Source organism: Hylobates moloch, unplaced genomic scaffold (assembly GCF_009828535.3).
Source record: "Hylobates moloch isolate HMO894 unplaced genomic scaffold, HMol_V3 SCAFFOLD_8, whole genome shotgun sequence".
In the NCBI taxonomy this organism is placed as follows: domain Eukaryota; kingdom Metazoa; phylum Chordata; class Mammalia; order Primates; family Hylobatidae; genus Hylobates; species Hylobates moloch.
The window spans coordinates 96921752-96941094 of NW_026652283.1; the positions used below are offsets into that span (position 1 = coordinate 96921752).

At 46.6% G+C, this 19343-nt stretch overlaps 1 protein-coding gene across 4 annotated transcripts in view; it reads right to left on the bottom strand.

Annotated features, from left to right (window-relative positions):
- Nucleotides 1–8079: 8079 nt before the first annotated feature.
- Nucleotides 8080–19343, bottom strand: part of CMTM7 (CKLF like MARVEL transmembrane domain containing 7) — a 64391-nt gene continuing 53127 nt past the window's right edge. The window contains exons 3-5 of one of the 4 annotated variants that reach the window (XM_032162219.2): nucleotides 13963–14061; nucleotides 10451–10532; nucleotides 8080–8682 (exon numbers count right to left, since the gene is read on the bottom strand). In XM_032162219.2, the coding sequence (XP_032018110.2) occupies nucleotides 8669–8682; nucleotides 10451–10532; nucleotides 13963–14061 (195 nt within the window). In that variant the 3' untranslated portion in view covers nucleotides 8080–8668. The other 3 variants (XM_032162222.2, XM_032162221.2, XM_032162220.2) reach the window with 3 other exon arrangements.

The following is a 19343-nucleotide window of genomic DNA, read 5'->3' on the forward strand; positions in this document are numbered from 1 at the left end:
TTAGACCAAGGAAAATATCTCCTTCCAGCCTCACAGGCCCGTTCTATTCTGTTGTCATTTCATAACGTCTTCCATGTAGGTTACAAGCCGCTAGCCCATCTCTTGGAACCTCTCATTTCCTTTCCATCATGGAAATCTATCCTCAAGGAGATCACTTCTCAGTGTTCCATCTGCTATTCTACTACCCCTCAGGGATTGTCCAGGCCTCCTCCCTTTCCTACACATCAAGCTCAAGGATTTGTCCCTGCCCAGGACTGGCAAATTGACTTTACTCACATGCCCCGAATCAGAAAACTAAAATATCTCTTAGTCTAGGTAGACACTTTCACTGGATATGTAGAGGCCTTTCCTACAAGGTCTGCGAAGGCCACTGCGGTCATTTCTTCCCCTCTGTCAGACATAATTCCTCAGTTTAGCCCTCCCACCTCTATACAGTCCGATAGCAGACCGGCCTTTATTAGTCAAATCAGCCAAGTATTTTTTCAGGCTCTTAGTATTCAGTGAAACCTTTATATCCCTTACAGTCCTCAGTCTTCAGGAAAGGTAGAATGGACTAATGGTCTTTTAAAAATACACCTCACCAAGCCCAGCTACCAACTTAAAAAAGACTAGACAATACTTTTACCACTTTCCCTTCTCAGAATTCAGGCCTGTCCTCGGAATGCTACAAAGTACAGCCCATTTAAGCTCCTGTTTAGACGCTCCTTTTTATTAGGCCCTAGTCTCATTCCAGACACCAGACCAACTTAGACTGTGCCCCAAAAAACTTGTCATCCCTCCTACCTTCTGTCTAGTCATACTCCTATTCACCGTTCTCAACTACTCATACATGCCCTGCTCTTGTTTACACTGCCGGTTTACACTGTTTCTCCAAGCCATCACAGCTGATATCTCCTCGTGCTATCCCCAAACCACCACTCTTAACTCTTAAAGTAAATAAATAATCTTTGCTGGCAGGACTATGCTGAATCTCTTTAGGCACTCTCTAATTAAATGTCCTAGGTGCTCCCAATTCTTAGACCTTTAATACCTGTTTTTCTCCTTCTCTTATTCTGTTTAGTTTTTCAATTAATACAAAACCGTATCCAGGCCATCACCAATAATTCTAAATGACAAATGTTTCTTCTAACAACCCCACAATATCACCCCTTACCACAAAATCTTCCTTCAGCTTAATCTCTCCCACTCTAGGTTCCCATGCCGCCCCTAATCCCGCTCGAAGCAGCCCATTATCTCTGCATACCATCCCCCAAAATTTTCGCCGTCCCAACACTTTACCACTATTTTGTTTTATTTTTCTTATTAATATAAGAAGACAGGAATGTCAGGCCTCTGAGCCCAAGCTAAGCCATCATATCCCCTGTGACCTGCACGTACACATCCAGATGGCCGGTTCCTGCCTTAACTGATGACATTATCTTGAGAAATTCCTTCTCCTGGCTCATCCTGGCTCAAAAGCTCCCCTACTGAGCACCTTGTGACCCCCGCTCCTGCCCGCCAGAGAACCCCCCTTTGACTGCAATTTTTCTTTACCTACCCAAATCTTATAAAACGGCCCCACCCCATCTCCCTTCACTGACTCTCTTTTTGGACTCAGCCCGCCTGCACCCAGGTGATTAAAAGCTTTATTGCTCACACAAAGCCTGTTTGGTGGTCTCTTCACACGGACGCTCATGAAAGTTTCCACACCTTTTTTTTTTATAGCAGAGAAATCCCCCTTTTCAATCTAAATTATGCATGAAACTCCACTATGTCAAATGGGAAATATGGTATGAATATCAATGACTAATTTATATTGATAACATTTACTTATTATCAGTGCATAGGAACAATGGGATTAATTTGGAAAGCCCACAATTTGGATAAGTAAGGAGATAACTGCAGCTGCAGCTTCATGGTCAGATTCGTTCCACTGCTGCATCTGGGTTGCGCAGGATGGAGGAGCCCAGGCTTGCCCAGTGAGGTGGTGGCAGGGTTTTTAGCAGCTTGCTTCACACTCTGGGTGGCCTTGCACTGACGGCAGCTGCACGAGGTGAGTTACCCTGGGCAGACGGCATGGAGGCCGAGGGGCTCCCAGTGTCCATGTTTGCTATTGAAGGCTGGAGAGTGTTTTAAGTGTTTGCATATATTTTACTCATAAAATCGGGTATCTGTGAGTCTGAAGCACCTCTGAGAGTTCACAGGATGCAGTTCAGAAACTGCCACAAAGGAGGGAAGTGGTGGTTGCTGAGGGGGGCCCTAAAGACCTGCTGTGTTTCCATGGCAACGGAAGTTTGCTTTTCATGCTAGTGAAGAGGCCTGCAGGTGGGTGGCCCAGAGAATGGGCCAGCTCTGGGTCTGTCTTCCCCTACCTGGGGCCTCTTCAGTGGCCTGGCTGGAAGCCAGGCTGAGCTCAGCACAGGGCTGTGGCACAGGGGGCGCCTCAGGCCGGGGTTAAGGGGGTTAAGGGGGCCCCCTTCAGGAACACACTTGTTCCTCCTCTGGGTCTGTCTGCATACATCCAGCTCTGGCCCTGCCCTGTCATCCCAGCAGCCTGCAGTGGGGTGGTCCCAGGCCATGCCCAGAAGACAGCCAGGCCTGGGTTCACACCGGGCTTCATCACTAACCTCCCTTCCACTTGGCTTTCTCCTTGGGTCTCCCTGCTACACTGTCCTCAAAGATTGGGGGTTCTATTGCCACAGGCTTCCCTATTACAGAAAACCCCACAGATGCCGTAGTCTTCCAGAGCCTCGCTGAGCAACAGTTTTCTGCCACTCTTGTGGGTAATGAGAAAACTGGCAGAGGTGTGCCCAAGGGATGGCACCCCCCTCAGCCTTCCTCCCTCCCTCCCCAAGAGCAAGGCCAGGGAACTGGCTGCTTGTGGTGGGGGATATGAGGAGACGGCCGTCTGCTCACATCCCCCAGTGCCCCTTGTGGCCACGGGTGCCAACACCCTTTCCTGGGGCCTCAGGTTGCCATGATGGCTCCCCAGGCTCCCTGCCCCTCCCCCATGGGTGCATCCTTCCCTCCTCTCACATCTTTGCTTGGACCCGCCTGGCTGTAACTGCTCTGGGAGCAGGGGTGGTGGGTACACAGTTTGGGTTCCACAAGGCCCCTGGGTTGAACAGCTCCCAAAGAGCCTGGATTAGAGAAGACAAATGCACCCTACAGCTGTGTTCTCCAGGACCCGTAATGCTTAGCTGTTAGAACATGGGGTGGCCGCTGTTGGGCTGTGGGTTGCCATTTTTGGTTGGTGTAATTTTTGCTCTTTCAGCTACTGAGGTGCCTAGACATAGGTCCTGAATTGGCTTTTTCTTTCTTTTTTCTTTTTTTTTTTTTTTTTAGACAGAATCTTGCCCTGTTGCCCAGGCTGGAGTGTGGTGGTGTGATCTTGTCTTCCTGCAACCTCTACCTCCCAGGGTCAAGGAATTCTCGTGCCTCAGCCTCCTGAGTAGCTGGGACTACAGGTGTGTGCCACCATGCCCAGCCAATTTTTGTGTTTTTAGTACAGATGGGGTTTCACCATGTTGGCCATGCTGGTCTTGAACTCCTGACCTCAGGTGATCTGCCTGCCTCAGCCCCCCAAAGTGCTGAGATTATAGGTGTGAGCTGCTGAACCTGGCCCTGAATTGCTTTTTAAAAAATTATGGTGGCCGAGCGTGGTGGCTCACGTCTGTAATCCCAGCACTTTGGGAGGCCGAGGCGAGTGGATCATGAGGTCAGGAGATCGAGACCATCCTGGCTAACACGGTGAAACCCCATCTCTACTAAAAATACAAAAAAAATTAGTTGGGCGTGGTGGCGGGTGCCTGTAGTCCCAGCTACTCAGGAGGCTGAGGTAGGAGGATGGCTCGAACCTGGGAGGCGGAGGTTGCAGTGAGCCTAGATCACACCACTGCACTCCAGGCTGGGCGACAGAGCAAGACTCTGTCTCAAGAAAAAACAAATTATGAGGCCAGGCGCGGTGGCTCATGCTTGTAATCCCAGCACTTTGGGAGGCCGAGGCGGGCAGATCACGAGGTCAGGAGATCGAGACCACGGTGAAACCCCGTCTCTACTAAAAATACAAAAAATTAGCTGGGCGTGGTGGCGGGCGCCTGTAGTCCCAGCTACTCGGAGAGGCTGAGGCAGGAGATTGGCGTGAACCCGGGAGGTGGAGCTTGCCATGAGCCGAGATCGCGCCACTGCACTCCAGCCTGGGTGACAGGGTGACAGAGCGAGACTCCGTCTCAAAAAAAAAAAAAAAAAAAAAAAATTATGGTAAAATAAATAAAATTGACCATCTTAATCATTTTTAGATGTACAGTTCAGTAGCATTAAGTGCATTCATTCATACTGTTGTGGAACCACCATGACCATCCATCTCCAGAATTTTTCATCTTCCCAAACTGAAACTGTACCCATTAAATAATAACTCCCATTCCCCCTTCCCCTGGCCCCTGGCAACCACCCTTCTAGATTTTGTCTCCGTGATTTTCACGACCCTAGGTACCTCCTATAAGTGGAATCATGCAGTATCTGTCTGTCCATGTCTGGCTTATTTCACTTGGCATAATGTCCTCGGGTTTCATCTGTATCGTAGCATGTGACAGAACTTCCTTCCTCTTTAAGGTTGTCTGTATTGCTTTTGAGTAGTGCTTTATGTATTGTACAAACAGTACAAAATACGGAAATCTCGAGATCAGTATCTTCTTCAAACTCTACTCTTCTTACCTCCAGCGGGGCACAGAAACTCAGGGGTTCCCCCAGGTAGCATGAAGCGGCCCCTTCATTTCCGCAGCTGCTCCTCCCTGGGGCAGCAGGAGTACAGTCACCCTCCTTCCAGTGAGCTCCCCCTTCCTAGTTCACAAAGCTCTGCGATATCTGGCCTCAGTGGGAGGGGAGTGGAGCACGTTATTTTCTCACCTGTCCCCTGGGGCTAGAATGTGGCTGTATGTGCCTCAGCCCAGGCCCCAGAGCTCTGGCCAGCCTTCCTTGAAAGCTCCCAGGATCCAGGGACTATGCTGCTCCCCACACCCTCTGCTCTGTCTCTGGGTCCCCACAGTGCCCAGAGGGGCAAGGGTCTCTAAGGGCTGAAGCCAGAATATATGAAGGGTCAGGAATTCGAAAATGCCAAGACAGGAGGCAGTGGAGGTGCTTTTTTAATTTTTTTAATCAACTTTTATTTTAAGTTTCAGGGTACATGTGAAGGATGTACATAGGTAAACATGTGTTACCTAGGTAAACTTGTGCCACGGTGGTTTGCTGCACAGATCAACTCATCACCTAGGTATTAAGCCCAGCATCCATTAGCTACTTCTTTTTTTTTTCCTGAGATGGAGTTTTGCTCTTGTTGCCCAGGCTGGAGTGCAATGGCGCCGCAATCTTGGCTCACTGCAACCTTTGCCTCCCAGGTTCAAGTGATTCTTCTGCCTCAGCCTCCCAAGTAGCTGAGATTACAGGCATACGCCACCATGCCCAGCTAATTTTTTGTATTTAGTAGAGACGAGGTTTCACCATGTTGGCCAGGCTGGTCTGGAACTCCTGACCTCAGATGATCCACCCACCTAGGCCTCGCAAAGTGCTAGGATTACGGGCATGAGCCACCGCGCCCGGCCCATTAACTACTTCTTAAAAGGAATCTTTCTCCCAATGCAGCTGTGGATCCAGTGCGAAGTAGGGTTTACTTCAGACACCCGCCAACTGACACCATTTCTCATCTCCTTCTCCCTTTGGTGAAATCAGCCTCAGAGTTGCACCCACCCTACAGCATCTTTGATTCCAACAGTGTCTCACAAACATTGCAATGCACACACACCACTGGGACTCGGTTATGATGCAGATGATTCTATTTTAGTTGGTCTTTGTGGGGCCTGGGATCCTGCAATTCTAACCAGCTTCCAGGTGATATCCACTTTGTGGACAAGGCTTAGGAATTCCTGGCTCCCATTTCAGACCTATTGCATCTCAATTTCTTAGAGGAAGGCTGGTCGGCTTCCCCAGGCCATGCTACACTGTGATGAGTTAATGCCTGGGTTTAGAGGCTGGTCCTCCATGGGACAGCTGAATGGCACTGCCCCCCTGGCTTAGATATTCACTCCCTAGGGTTGAAGCCGTGTCCAGGAGGAGTGAGTCAGCATAGGGAAACCAGAGGGTCTCCTTCTCCCTACTGTCAACAGCATCCTCAACTGCCAATGGACAGCCAGCTGTGTACAGAGGTTGCCAAGAGGACAGGGGCTCAAAGGTGCTGGCCCTGCTTCTAGAACATCCCTGAGTGGCTAGGGCGTCAACCGGGGCTAAAAGAGCTGGAGGAGCAGAGGATCTGAAGGTCATTGTCATACTTCAAAAGTGAAAAGCCAGTGTCCCCTTCGCCAGGTTAGACAAGGTTAGTGGGCCTCTGGCAGGGAGGACCCCCACGACTCAGCTCAGAGCCGGCTGCCGGGGATGTGTTCACCCACCCAGTTCCTACAGGTGTCTCATCATGCCCTCTGTCCACCACGGGTCCCAGTGCCCGGCTGAAAACTGCCCTCAGCTTCCAATCTTGACTTTAACAAAATTTAAGGTCCAGGAAACTAAAAGTAAATTATGTTCTCCAGCTCCCTTGCACCCAGGTGAGTCAATCACTTTTGCAACATTAACCTGCTCATTTCCTGTCATTCTGGTACCTCTCTGGGGATTAAGATTAGAAAGATAACGATAAGGTAAGCACGCTGCTATGTTACTGAATTCCAAGAAGGTCACAGACAGGCCAGGATGGGCTTATTCTCTCCGTTATACAAAGGGGGAGCTAAGGTTCAGCAAGATGACCTGTGCCAAGTCGGGGGTTAGTCAATGGCAGAGCTGGGCTCAACCCCACGTCTGCGGCTCCCAGCCTGACTTTCTTTCCACCACCCTTAGCTCTTTGCTTAAACATTTACTCCCTGGTGCTGGAGATGTGGCCATTTAGAAGGGATGGTTTTACCAGACAGTTTTTGGGAGGTCACGGAAACCCCAGTTTCTAAAAAGGCCCTGTGGTCTCAGACAGCCACCCCTCAGCCAAGCCACTGGCTGTATGGTCCGCTGCTCGCTGTCTGTGGAGGCCTCACTTGGCTCTGCGTTTTGCTTTCCTTCCTCACTGAGCAGACTCTGGCTCCTGCTACTATTCCTCCAACTGTCCTCCATCCACCTTTGCCCTCCTAGGGGGAGGCTCAGATGGTCAAACCCGGATCCTCGTTGCTTGGCGAGGCCTGCATTGTCACTACACAGGCGGGGGCTCCCAGACCCACTGCCTCACCTGGACCGCGCCCTCCTCAGCTGAGCCTCCTCCATCCCATTGCCCTGGAGGAGCCGACTGTGCCAGGGTCAGCTCAGCCGTGTTCCCGCTCCGGCCCAGCTGGTACACAGGATCCCCTCCCATCAGCAGCACTAGGCTCCAGACACACCACGGGTGCTGCTTCCTTAGATCATCCCAGACGGAACCCGTTGCCCCGAGCTGGCCGGCAGCCACAAAAGTAGCCCCAGAGCTCCAGCTCAAAGCCCACAGGGGCTGCTTCCATTTCCGGCAACACTCAGCAGAGGCAAGGATGGGGCTGGGAGTCAGGCAGACCTAGATCCTGAGCCCAGCTCCTCACTGGCTTGCCCTGTGCCTTGGGATGGAGCCCCAATTTCATTTCTAAAAATGTGGTCCTATAACCTGCCCCCTTGCAGTCACTACCATCACTGTTAGGTGTGGTTGTGAATGTAGGTCCTTGCACACAGGGTTGCTCAAACATTGTTCCATCCCTCCTTTTTCTAGCCAAATGAGCAGCTCAAGATCAGGGAAACAGCGCATTTAGGCCAAGATCATTAATCATCATAGTGTAAACACAACCCTTAGCTTGCTCTAAAGCTCTTTCCAAAACGAAAAGATTGGTGTTGCAGGAGGAGGACGTGAATATAAATGAGAACCTGCACATGTTTACCTAAAACTCTGCCCTGCTATACTATCCCCCAAGATGGAGAGAAAACCTGAAGTCCAGCAGTTCGGCAAGGGGCACACACAGAGCACGGGTGGAGGGCCACGGGCCAGACACAAGCTCAAATGGAAACTGTTTCAGGCCAGGTTTTACAGCCTTCATCTGGTTCAATAAGAAATCCTTGTGCAACTGGCCGAGTCAATATTTTATTAAAAAACACACAAACACATGCACAATGGTAACAAAGGCAGAGATGGAGAGGAGATGCAAGATCTCCTTGGGGACAGGCTGACCACATAGTGTTTCTACAGGCACGCCTCACTTCAGGAAAGAGGTTATCTCTAAGACCGGACTGACAAGCTAGATAAGTTAGGTGGGGGCTTTGTTTCTTAAGGCGCTTCACTCCCCTGAGGAGTGAAGTAGAAGGGATTTAGGCAAGAGTATTCACAAACCCCTTCAGCTGTGCTAAGTGGGGTTCATCAGTACCTGAGGTGATTCTAGAAGCAGGAAGGCAGAAAACAGATTTCCCTGGAGGCTGCTTTCCTTTCCCAGAAGGGGAGGAATGTTCTCCCCGGAAGGCTGGAGGAAGAGTTTCCGGCTGGCTCAGGAGCTCAGGGAGCTGGCTTCTCGGGAGAGCAGGAAGAGGGTGCAGGCCTTTCCTGGTGCCCACCAGCCTGACAGGACTTTGGCACAGGAACACAGGTCCAGAGGCCTCGCCTGGAGTACACGTCCTCCTCTCTGCAAAGCTCCTGAGGGGCCTAGGGGTTGTGCCCTCATCAGACGGCTGCATCTTGGGAAGGAAATGGCAGTCAGGACAGCTTGCCAGGGATGTGGCCCACCCACAAGCCACACTCCACAGGTTTGACTCCAAGTTCTGCTCGGGGGGGCACCTGTGTCCTCCACCCTCCACCCAGTGCGGATGCTGACTTTCACTGAGATTATTCCATTTTTTAAAAATACATTTCCAAACAAGAAAAAAACTTCGGTAGTGTAGAAGTGACTCCCATCTGCACTCCCCCCACCTCAGTCTTACTCCTCAGCAGCAACCTCCCTAAGCCCTTTAGCTGTTTCTTTTGGTGATTCTTCCATAATTTAAACAACCAATTTATACCAATATTTATAGATTTATCCTGTTAGACATCACCTATTAACTTCTTTTTCCCCCTATATTCTTTACTTTTAAAAATCATTCTTTTTTCTCTTAAACAGCTTTACTGGGATATTTTAATAATTCACATACCATACAATTCTCCCATCTAAAGTGTTTTTCAGTATATTCACAGGACTGTGCAACCACAATTTTAGAGCCTTTTCATCACCTCAGAAAGAAGCCTCATCCTTATTAGCAGTCACACCTGAGTCCTCTCCTCCCCCAGCCCCAGGCCGCCATGGGTCTACCTTGTGTCTCTATGAATCTGCCTGTTCTAGACGATTCTTATTAGTAGAATCCTCCACTACATGGGCTCAGTGTAGGATTCCATGAGTAATGCCCTCAAATAGGAGGCAAGTTAAATAAACTGCACAGTCATGCGATGGACTTAATGCTGCAACCCACGGAGTCGCTAAGAATTCCTAATGATGTTGGGAAAATGTTTGATCGGTGGCTAAGTAGGAGAAAAAACAGATTATGAAACAGCACATGAAGTTTGATCCTTTTAATAAAAGCAACAGATATATATATTTGCAGAGAGAAATTATCGAAAGGATAGATATTCAGTGCTACTTCTGGGTAGTGTGATGACAGATGGCTTTTTCTTAATTTTTTTTTGTTTTTAAGAGACGAAGTCTGACTATGTTGCTCAGGTTGGTCTCAAACTCCTGGGCTCAGGTGATCCTCTTGCCTCAGCCACCTGAGTAGCTGGTACTATGGGTACACACCACTGTCCCTGGCTCAGACGGTTTCTATTAAACATATTTTTTTATCTGTATTTTCTAAAAACCTACATTATATTTTTGTCATTAGGAAACTTAAGAAAAAGCTGGCTGGGTGTGGTGGTTCATGTCTATAATCCCAGCACTTTCAGAGGCTGAGGTGGGAGGACTGCTTGAGTCCAGGAGTTTGAGACCAGCCTGGGCAACACGGTGAGACTCCATCTCTAAAAAAAAAAAAAAAAATTGAAATTAGGCATGGTGGTGCACACCTGTAGTCCCAGGTACTCAGGAGGCTGAGGTTGGAGGATCACTTGAGCCTGGAAGGTGGAGGCTGCAGTGAGCTCTGATCATACCACTGCACCAGCCTGGACAACAGGGCAAAACCCAATCTCAAAAAAAAAAAAAAAAAAAAAAGTAAAGTAAAGAAAAAGAAAGAAAAAGAAAAAAGCTTGGCCACCCGAGGCTGAAATGTTAGGGCATCTGTGGATGTGTGGAGATGGGAATGTGAGGGGAGATTCTGGGGTCACATCTTCCCCTTCGCTGGCCCCTGTACTCTAATACTACTTCTAAAGTCCCCTTGGGACACAGCCTTCTCAACAGCAGGGTTCGTCCCTATGGCTGAAGTCAAGAACAAGCCATCCCCCTGTTCCTGAGAGATCCTCTGTGCACAGATAACCAGAACTCACCTGTGGACTGGGTTACACACGAGATCTTATAGGACAGCCATATGCTTGCCATGCAGAGGAAGGTAGCCATGAAACCAAAGATCTGCAGTGGAGAGAGGGGAGAGGAAGTTCACGGGCCATAGGGCCAATTACTTGGGCAATCCTGTCTGCTTCTCATCTCTGTGCTTGTTTCCTTCGTGTCTCTGGCCAGAAAGGAGCTTGGAGAGTCATCTAACCCAACCACCTTGTCCTGGATCAGGTGCAGAGAGGAAGCCGTGAGAGGCCCAGCCACTGGCCCCAGTCCCCCAGGTTGGGCCAGGTCAGGGCTGGCAGCCAGGCCTCTCGGTCTTCACTCTTCGCAGCTTCAGTGCCCGGTCTGGGTTTACATTTACAAGCAAGCTGGGGCTAAGCCAATGGACTTTGATTATCCTGGACCAATAGAGAAGAAAAGGATGAAATTTTAATTTGGGTTAAAAAAATCTGAACGTTCCCATGATTTGTGGTGTAGTGGCGTTGTTTGCATTTCATTTGTAATGACTTTCTGTTCCATTCTGGCTTTCTTTTCTCGAGACGGAGTCTTTCTCTGTCCCCCAGGCTGGAGTGCAGTGGCGCGATCTCGGCTCACTGCAAGCTCCGCCTCCCGGGTTCACGCCATTCTCCTGCCTCAGCCTCCCGAGTAGCTGGGACTACAGGCGCCCGCCAACATGCCCGGCTAATTTTTTTGTATTTAGTAGAGACGGGGTTTCACCGTGTTAGCCAGGATGGTCTCGATCTCCTGACCTCGTGATCCGCCCGCCTCGGCCTCCCAAAGTGCTGGGATTACAGGCGCCCGGCCCCATTCTGGATTTATAGCTGTATAAGAGCCAGAAGCCGAGGCCTTTACATCTAGGTTTACGTTTGTACATATTAAACAATATTAGACTAAACCAAGTCAAGGCAGCACCCTTTCCCTTTCTCAGGGTCAGCCGGCACTCAAGTGTGAGGAAGGCTGACCTACCCCAGCCTCCTCACTTGTAGATGAGATTCGGGTGCTGGGAGAGGAAGAGCGCCTGTGGGAGGCTCATCAAATGGTCGAGGGAGAGGCAGTAGCTTCTTCTGGAATCTCTGGGCTTTGAAGCCTGCAGCCATTTTCCTTGCTTGTGAACAACACTGGCAGCTGCAGTGGTGAAAACGTAGTGACCACTTTACTACATCCCTACCAGGGTGCAAGGCCCTGTGGGTGTACTGACTCCTTTAACCCTCACAACTCTGCTGGGTGGGCACTAGGATTACCCACTCCTGCTCCTCCATTTCACAGCTAAAGAAACAGAGGTACAGGCGGTCAACTGTTTTGCCAAAGGCCACAGAGCCAGCAAGGGCCAGATATGGGATGGGAGCCCAGGGAGCCTGGCTCCAGAGTCTGCACTCTGCAGTACCGGGTGCCTAGGTGTTCTCAGACCCACACAAAGGCCTCCACTTCACTACACTGCCACTGGTGTCTGGTGAGAATGGCGCAGGGGCAGCTAAAGGGTAGGATTTCCAACAAGGTTTGGTTTTCTTTTCAAGCCCAGATGCTGCTTTACATAAACGGCTGCCCCCACCAGCCCACACCCACTTCTTCCCCGGGGTTTCTTTTCCTGGGCTCCTTTTGTACCAATTGTCTGCAGCACATAATTAGCCTATTAGAGCCTGTCCTGGCCTCTCATTGTCTGTTCTGCACAATTAGCACGTTATATACCATCCCGGTCCCCAACTGTCTGCACTGCATAATTGAACAGTTTATTATATCACTACAGAATGCTATTCTACACTACAATGCCTTGTTTGCTAATTGTTTCATGTGTCTTGTCTCCTAAGCTAGAATGACCACTTTCTTATAAGCAGGGACCATATTTTAAAAATTTCTTCTAACTTCCTCATAGCCCAGGTTTGGTCCTAGGCACACAGACAGCATATGATGAATGTTAGCTATAGAGATTCCAGGGCTAAACAGTTACGTGCAACCTGAATTACCAAACACAGTGGGAATCTCCTCAAGTGGGCCCGGAAACACAGTGGGCACAGGTCTCCTGTGTGCCTCTTCCAGCACCCTGCACTGTAGCTGGGCAGGTGTTAAGCTTCAGGGGGCAACCATCCCTCTCTTCAGAGACAGCAGAGAGAGGGGGCAGAGGGGTGTGATGGTGGGCTGTGGGAGGGCCATGTGGAGCATCAGTGTTGGGAGGTTTGGCCACCCTCTACAGTGACCTTCTGCCCCCACGCTGACCTTCAGAGGAGAGACTCCATCCCTCAGTGGAATTCCAGGAGCCAACCCACTCCCAGGCCAAAGTCTGGAAAATTTTGGTAATATGTGTAAGTGAAAGACAATGAATGTCACATACAGAGAGAGCTTTTCTTTTTCTCTTTTTCTTTTCTTTTTTTGAGACGGAGTCTCGCTCTGTCACCCAGGCTGGAGTTCAGTGGCGTGATCTCGGCTCACTGCAAGCTCTGCCTCCTGGGTTCACGCCATTCTCCTGCCTCAACCTCCCGAGTAGCTGGGACTACAGGCGCCCGCCACCACGCCCGGTTAATTTTTTGTATTTTTAGTAGAGACGGGGTTTCGCCGTGTTAGCCAGGATGTTCTCGATCTCCTGACCTCGTGATCCGCCCGTCTCGGCCTCCCAAAGTGCTGGGATTACAGGCGTGAGCCACCGCGCCTGGCCCTCTTTTTCTTTTTTTAAGACACAGGGTCTCAGTATGTTGCCCAGGCCAGACCGAACTCCTGGGCACAAGCATTCCTGCCGAGTGCCTGGGACTACAGGTGCGTGCTAGCTACCACATCTGGCTTGAGAGAGCTTTTCTTAAAACTCGTTTTTAAAATCTTGTCTGCTCATCACTGAAGCAAATCAGTGTTGTCCCACAGGCCACTGAACTACAAATAGTTAGCTAAATCAGACATCAGATGACAGGAATCTATGAATCTTTAAAAAATAGTATATACGTCTGTAAGTATATACATATATATGTATGTATATATCTCACAGGACTGTATTTTGGTATATTTCCATCTACTTCTATTTATGGCTATCAGATGGATCAATTTTTGCCTCTGAAAGATACAGAAGTATTATTTCCCGGCCTGAATACTGTTAAAAATCAGGAATGGCAAAGCTCAGGCTCATGGCATATATCTCTAACTGATCACAGTACATTTCCCACTGGGCCCAAAAGAGGCCCCAGAATCTGTCTCTGCATAGTGCTGAGGCAGCCAACGAGCAAACGATGAGAGTGGGTGTGTGAATTAAAACCCGCCTGGCCCCCTGATTTCAGTAGTGGCTGTAAGAGAGGCCTGGGCTGCTGGGGCTCTGTGAATTTGCTGGCAGCCCTGACAATCCACCTTCTGGGACTGTACGCCTCCGCTTAAGGCTCTTTGGAGAGAGCTGATGGCTGGATCAAGGTAGGTATTGATTTTATGAAAGGAATGCCCCAGAAACCAAACCCTTCTCTTCTCCCATCAGGAAGAAAATGAGCATTTTAAATAAGAATTCATTCCTAAAGGCTCCCCAAAACATCCTCACCGCTCCGGCTACCAGTCCGCTCTGGCTGTAACTCTTGGAAGCTGCCACAATGGAGGCGATGAGGAGGAGCAGGGTACCAATTAAATAGTGCAGAAGTTCCTGGGGGCAGAAACAAAGCAAATAAGTGGGTAGGTCGGTCCATTTCTGGTCCGGGAAGAGCAACTGGGCATCAGAAGAGATGAAAAGAAAGGGAGAGAATGACGCTTCCTCTTCTCCCTTGCAACACGCAGATGGGATGAGCAGTGCCGCTCACAGGCAGCCAACATGGGGGCTGACCAGGAAGCGGCCAAGCAAGACAGAAGTGATGCTGGGCAGGCAGGAAGGGAAGAGGACAGAGAGAAAAGAAGCTTCTGGTGTGAGCAGAGATAGCCCCTAAGGACTCCTCCACACCTGAGAGCAATCTGTGGACAGTGCCTTAACCTCTGGCTAAAGCTACTAAAAAGCAAACGAGCTTCTTGCAACTCCCCGGTTGGAGAGTTTAAACAAAGCTCCAGCTTGGAGAAGCAAAGTGATAGCAAAGTTAAAGAGTTATTTGCCTTTCTCTTCTGCTTCGGAGAAAGTTCTGGGCTAACAATGTGCTGGTGTTGTGTGACTGACTGGAGTGTCTGCCCACTCTGTGAATGGCCCCAAATGTGGACTTGAGAGGTATTCATTCCCAGGGGCCCATCAGACTCAGACTCTAGAATGAGGTCAGTGGCACTTCTGTGAAGTGCCTGAGGATGTGTGGTGGCAGCTGGCTTTTTCACTCCTGAGCTTCCTGCCTTTTTTTTTTTCCCCTGTCATTCCCTCTTCTCTTTTCTCCAGAAGAGTGCCCTCCCGGCCAAGCTCTGCCAATGAATCCACTGGCAGGACTGGTTCCACCTTTGCTTCTCGCCTTGGCCCATGGGCCGTGCATTTCCACCCCACTCACTCATCATGATTAATCAGCAACCTTGCAGGCCCTGGATGAGACGGGCCTTTCAGTGGCGAGGGAAAGCTTCCATCTCACCCTTTCTCTTCCCCATTAAACATCAGATCAGAGAAGAACTGAGGCTGGGGGCCACTTCCAGTGCTTGCTCTGAATCCAGGGTGCATCCATTTTCAGTTGTCTTCAATGAGAATTTAGAAATCATTCCTTGATGAAGTTCTGTCCCTTAGGGCAGGCAGCTATTAAATTTTGGAAAAGCATTCCAATTTAAAGCTGTAGCTCCTCTCAAAGCTATGTAAAATCAAAGACTCTGGTTTCTCCCTTAGTGGCTAGAAAGGAATATCACAAGATAGATCACAGAGATTTTAACTAAAGAGCAGATGAGTAACTGCAAGTTCCCCACCTCCACGATTCTCAACTATTAAGACAGAGGAGGATGACATGGGGCAGAGAAAACCAACTTGAGAGAATCCTAACCAGAAGTACCTAAATAGTATCTCAGCCAAAAATGTGTGGCTGAGTCTGGCCTTCCAACTTTCACTCCCCATGCAGCCCACTCTTGTGCTTGTCCCTGAGCTTTTGTTCTCTCCTTTGCTTGTTCAGTATCTGCATCAGGTAAGCCCCAGAGGAATTTGTTCTCAAAAGAAGCAGAAAAAATGCCATAACTTTGAAAGGGGCCTTAGAACTTAGAAACACAAAAGAAATTTCTCTCAAAATAACAGTGGGTAATAATGTTAAGTGTGAACAATTAAACAATCTAATCGAGATGCAGAGGTGGTCAGATTGGATTAGAAAACCAAAGCAAAACAAGAAATAGCTACAGTATGTGCTGTCTATGGGAGAGAGACTTTATGTTCAAAGATAAGGATATGGCATGCAAACAACAACCAAAAGAAAGCCAGGGTGTCTACACTGCATCAGACAAAATAGAATCGAACACACAAAAAAGTTACTAGAAATAAAGAGGGACATTTTATAACAATGAAAAGCTGAATCCATAAGATATAACAATTATAAACGTATATGCACCTAATAAAAGACCCAAAACGCATGAAGTGAAAAATGAAAAAAATGAAGGAGAAAAACAGACAATTCAAAAATAATAGTTGGAGAATTCAATATCCCTACTTTCAGCAATGTATAGAACAACCAGGTAGAAGGTCAACAAGGAAATAGAAGATTCAAACAACACCATAAAATGACTAGACCTAAAAATCCTCTATAAGAACTCTATCCAACAAAAGTATAATATACAAATATACAATGTATAAAAGTACATTCTTCTCAGATGTACACAGAACATTGTCCAGGATAGACCATATATCAGACCATAAAACAAACTTCAATAAAGGTAGAAGGACTACAAAGTATGTTCTCTAAACACAATGGAATCAAATTAGAAATCAAGCAGAGGGAAATCAGGGAAATATATAGAGATTAAACAACGTATTCCTAAATAATGAATGGATCAAAGAAAAAAAATCATAAGATAAATTAGAAAATACCTGGAGATGAATGAAAATGAAGACACAATATACCAAAATTATGGAATACAAGTAAAACAGTTATCGGGGGAGATTTATAGCTGTAAATGCCAATATTAAAGGAGAAGGAAGGTCTCAAATTAGATGATGGCCTTCCACATCATCTTAGTCTGTTTTGCATTGTTTTAATAAAGGAATACCCAAGGCTGGGCAATAAATAAAGAAAAGAGGTTTATTTGCCTCATAGTTCTGTAGGCTGTACAAGAAACATGGCAGCTGTATCTGCTTCTGGTGAGGGCTTCAGGGAGCTTCTACTTCCTAAAGCAAAGGTGAAGGTGAGCAGGCATCACACAGCAAGAGGAAGGAAGCAAGAGAGAGCGGGGGAAGGTGCCAGCCTCTCTTTAATAATCAGTTCTCATGGGAACTAACAGAGTAAGAACTCACTTATTACCACTAGAACAGCACCAAGTCATTCATAAGAGATCTGCCCCCATGATCCAAACACCTCTCACTAGGCCCCACCTCCAACACTGGGAATCAAATTTTAACATGAGATTTGGAGAGGACAGGTATCCAAACTATATTATACATTAAGACACTAGGAAAAGAAGATCAAACTAAACCTAAGGCAAGCAGAGGAAAGAAAATAATGAAGATTAAAGCAAAATTTATTAAGATAATAGGAAAACAATAAAAAAATCAATGAAACCAAAAACTGGTTCTTGAAAAGATCAACAAGATTGACAAATCTTCAGCTAGATTGATCAGAGAGAGAGAGAGAGAGAGAGAGAGAAGATGCAAATGAAAGAGGAAACATTACTACTGCACTTACAGAAATAAAAAGGATGTAAGAAATACAATAAACAATTGCATGCCAATAAATTCAATGACTTAGATGAAATGGACAAATTCCTAGACATATATACCAATAAAATTGACTCCAGAATAAATGACACAATCTGAAAAGATGGTAAAATTAGAGTTTGAATTAACAATAAAAAAAATTACCCACAAGAAAAGCCCAGACCCAGATGGCGTCACTGCTAAATTCTACTAAATAGTTAAGGAATAATTAATACCAATTCTGCACAAACTGTCAAAAGATAAAAAAGGAGGGAATATTTCCTAAATTATTCTGTGAGGCCAGTATTACCTTGATACCAGAACTAGATGGACATTGGAAAAAAAGAGAACTACAGACCAATATCTCTTTTAAATACAGACGCAAAAAGTCCTCAACAAAATATTAGCAAACTGAATATACCAGCATATAAAATGGGTTATACATTATGGCCAAATGGAATTTACCCCAGGAATGCAAGGTTGGTCCAACATATACAAACAAACCAGGCCAGGTGTAGGGGCTCATGCCTGTAATCGCCACACTTTCGGAGGCCGAGGAAGGAGGATCTCTTGAGCCCAAGAGTTCAAGACCAGCCTAAGCAACATAGGGAGACCTTATCTTTACCAAAAAAAAAAATTAGCCAGGCATGGTGGTGCACACTTGTGGTCCCAGCTACTCAGGAGGCTGAGGTGGGAGGATCGCTTGAGCCTGAGAAATAAAGGCTGCAGTGAACCATAATTATACCACTGCACTCCAGCCTGGATGACAGACCAAGATCCTGTCTAAAAAAACAAAAAACAATGTAAGACACCATACTAATAATGGGAGAAAAACTCATCACCTCAGTAGATATGGAAAAAGCATTTGACAAAATCTAATACTCTTTTATGATAAAAACACTCAACAAAGTAGTGCTAGAAGGGAACTTCTTCAACTTGATAAAGGGCTTCTACAAAACACTTACCCAATGTTATATTTAATGATGAAAGAAGGAATGCTTTCCTCCTAACATCAGGAAAAAGATAATGATGGCTGCTCTGCCATTTCTATTCAATATTTGTCTAATTTAGTCAACTAATTTCTTGCAATAAGGCAAGACAATGAAATAAATGGCATCCAGATTATAAAGAAGTAAAAATATCTCTATTTGTAGATCTTGTTTATAGAATATCCTATGGAATCCACTAAAAATATTATTAGAAAAATATATGAGAACTACTAAGTAGTTCAGCACAGTTGAGGACACAAATCAATATGCAAAAAGTAATTGGATTCCTATGTACTTGCAATGAACAATCTGGAAATAAAATTAAGAAAAAAATCGATTTAAAATAGCATCAAAAAGAATAAAATGCTCAGACACAAATTTAATTTAAAAAGTTCAGGCCAGGCACAGTGGCTCATGCCTGTAGTCCCAGCATTTTGGAAGGCTGAGGCAAGAGGATTGCTTGAGCCCAGGAGTTTGAGGATGCAGGGAGCTATGATCTTGCCACTGCACTCCAGCCTGGGTAACAGAGCAAGAACCTGTTTCAAACAAAACAACAAACAAAAAACACTTTTACTCTGAAAACTACAAAACACTGAAAGAAATAGAAGATTATCTAAAAAAATGGAAAAACTTCCCATGTTCATGGAGCATAAGACTTAATATTATTAGGATAGAAATATTCTCCAAATTGATCTATGGATTCAACATAATTCCTATTGTAATACCAGCTGATTTTTGTAGAAATTGAAAACTCGATTCTAAAATTCATATGGAATTGTAACGATCCAAATCAATCCTAAAAAAGAAGAATAATTGGGAGGCTGCATATTTGCTAGTTTTACAACTTACTACAAGGCTACAGTAATCAAAATAGTGTGATAATGACATAAAGATAGACATATAGATCAATGGAATAGAATTGAGAGTCCAGAACTAAATCCATGCATTTAATGGTCAACTGATTTCAACAAAGGTGCCAATACCATTCAATGGGGGAAAGAATAGTCTTTTCAACATATGATGCTGGGATAATTGGATATCTACATGCAATAGAATGAAATTGAACCCTTACCTCACACCCTATGCAAAAAACATTAACTCAAAATGGATCAAATACCTAAATGTATGAACTAAAACTATAAAACTCTTGGAAGAAAA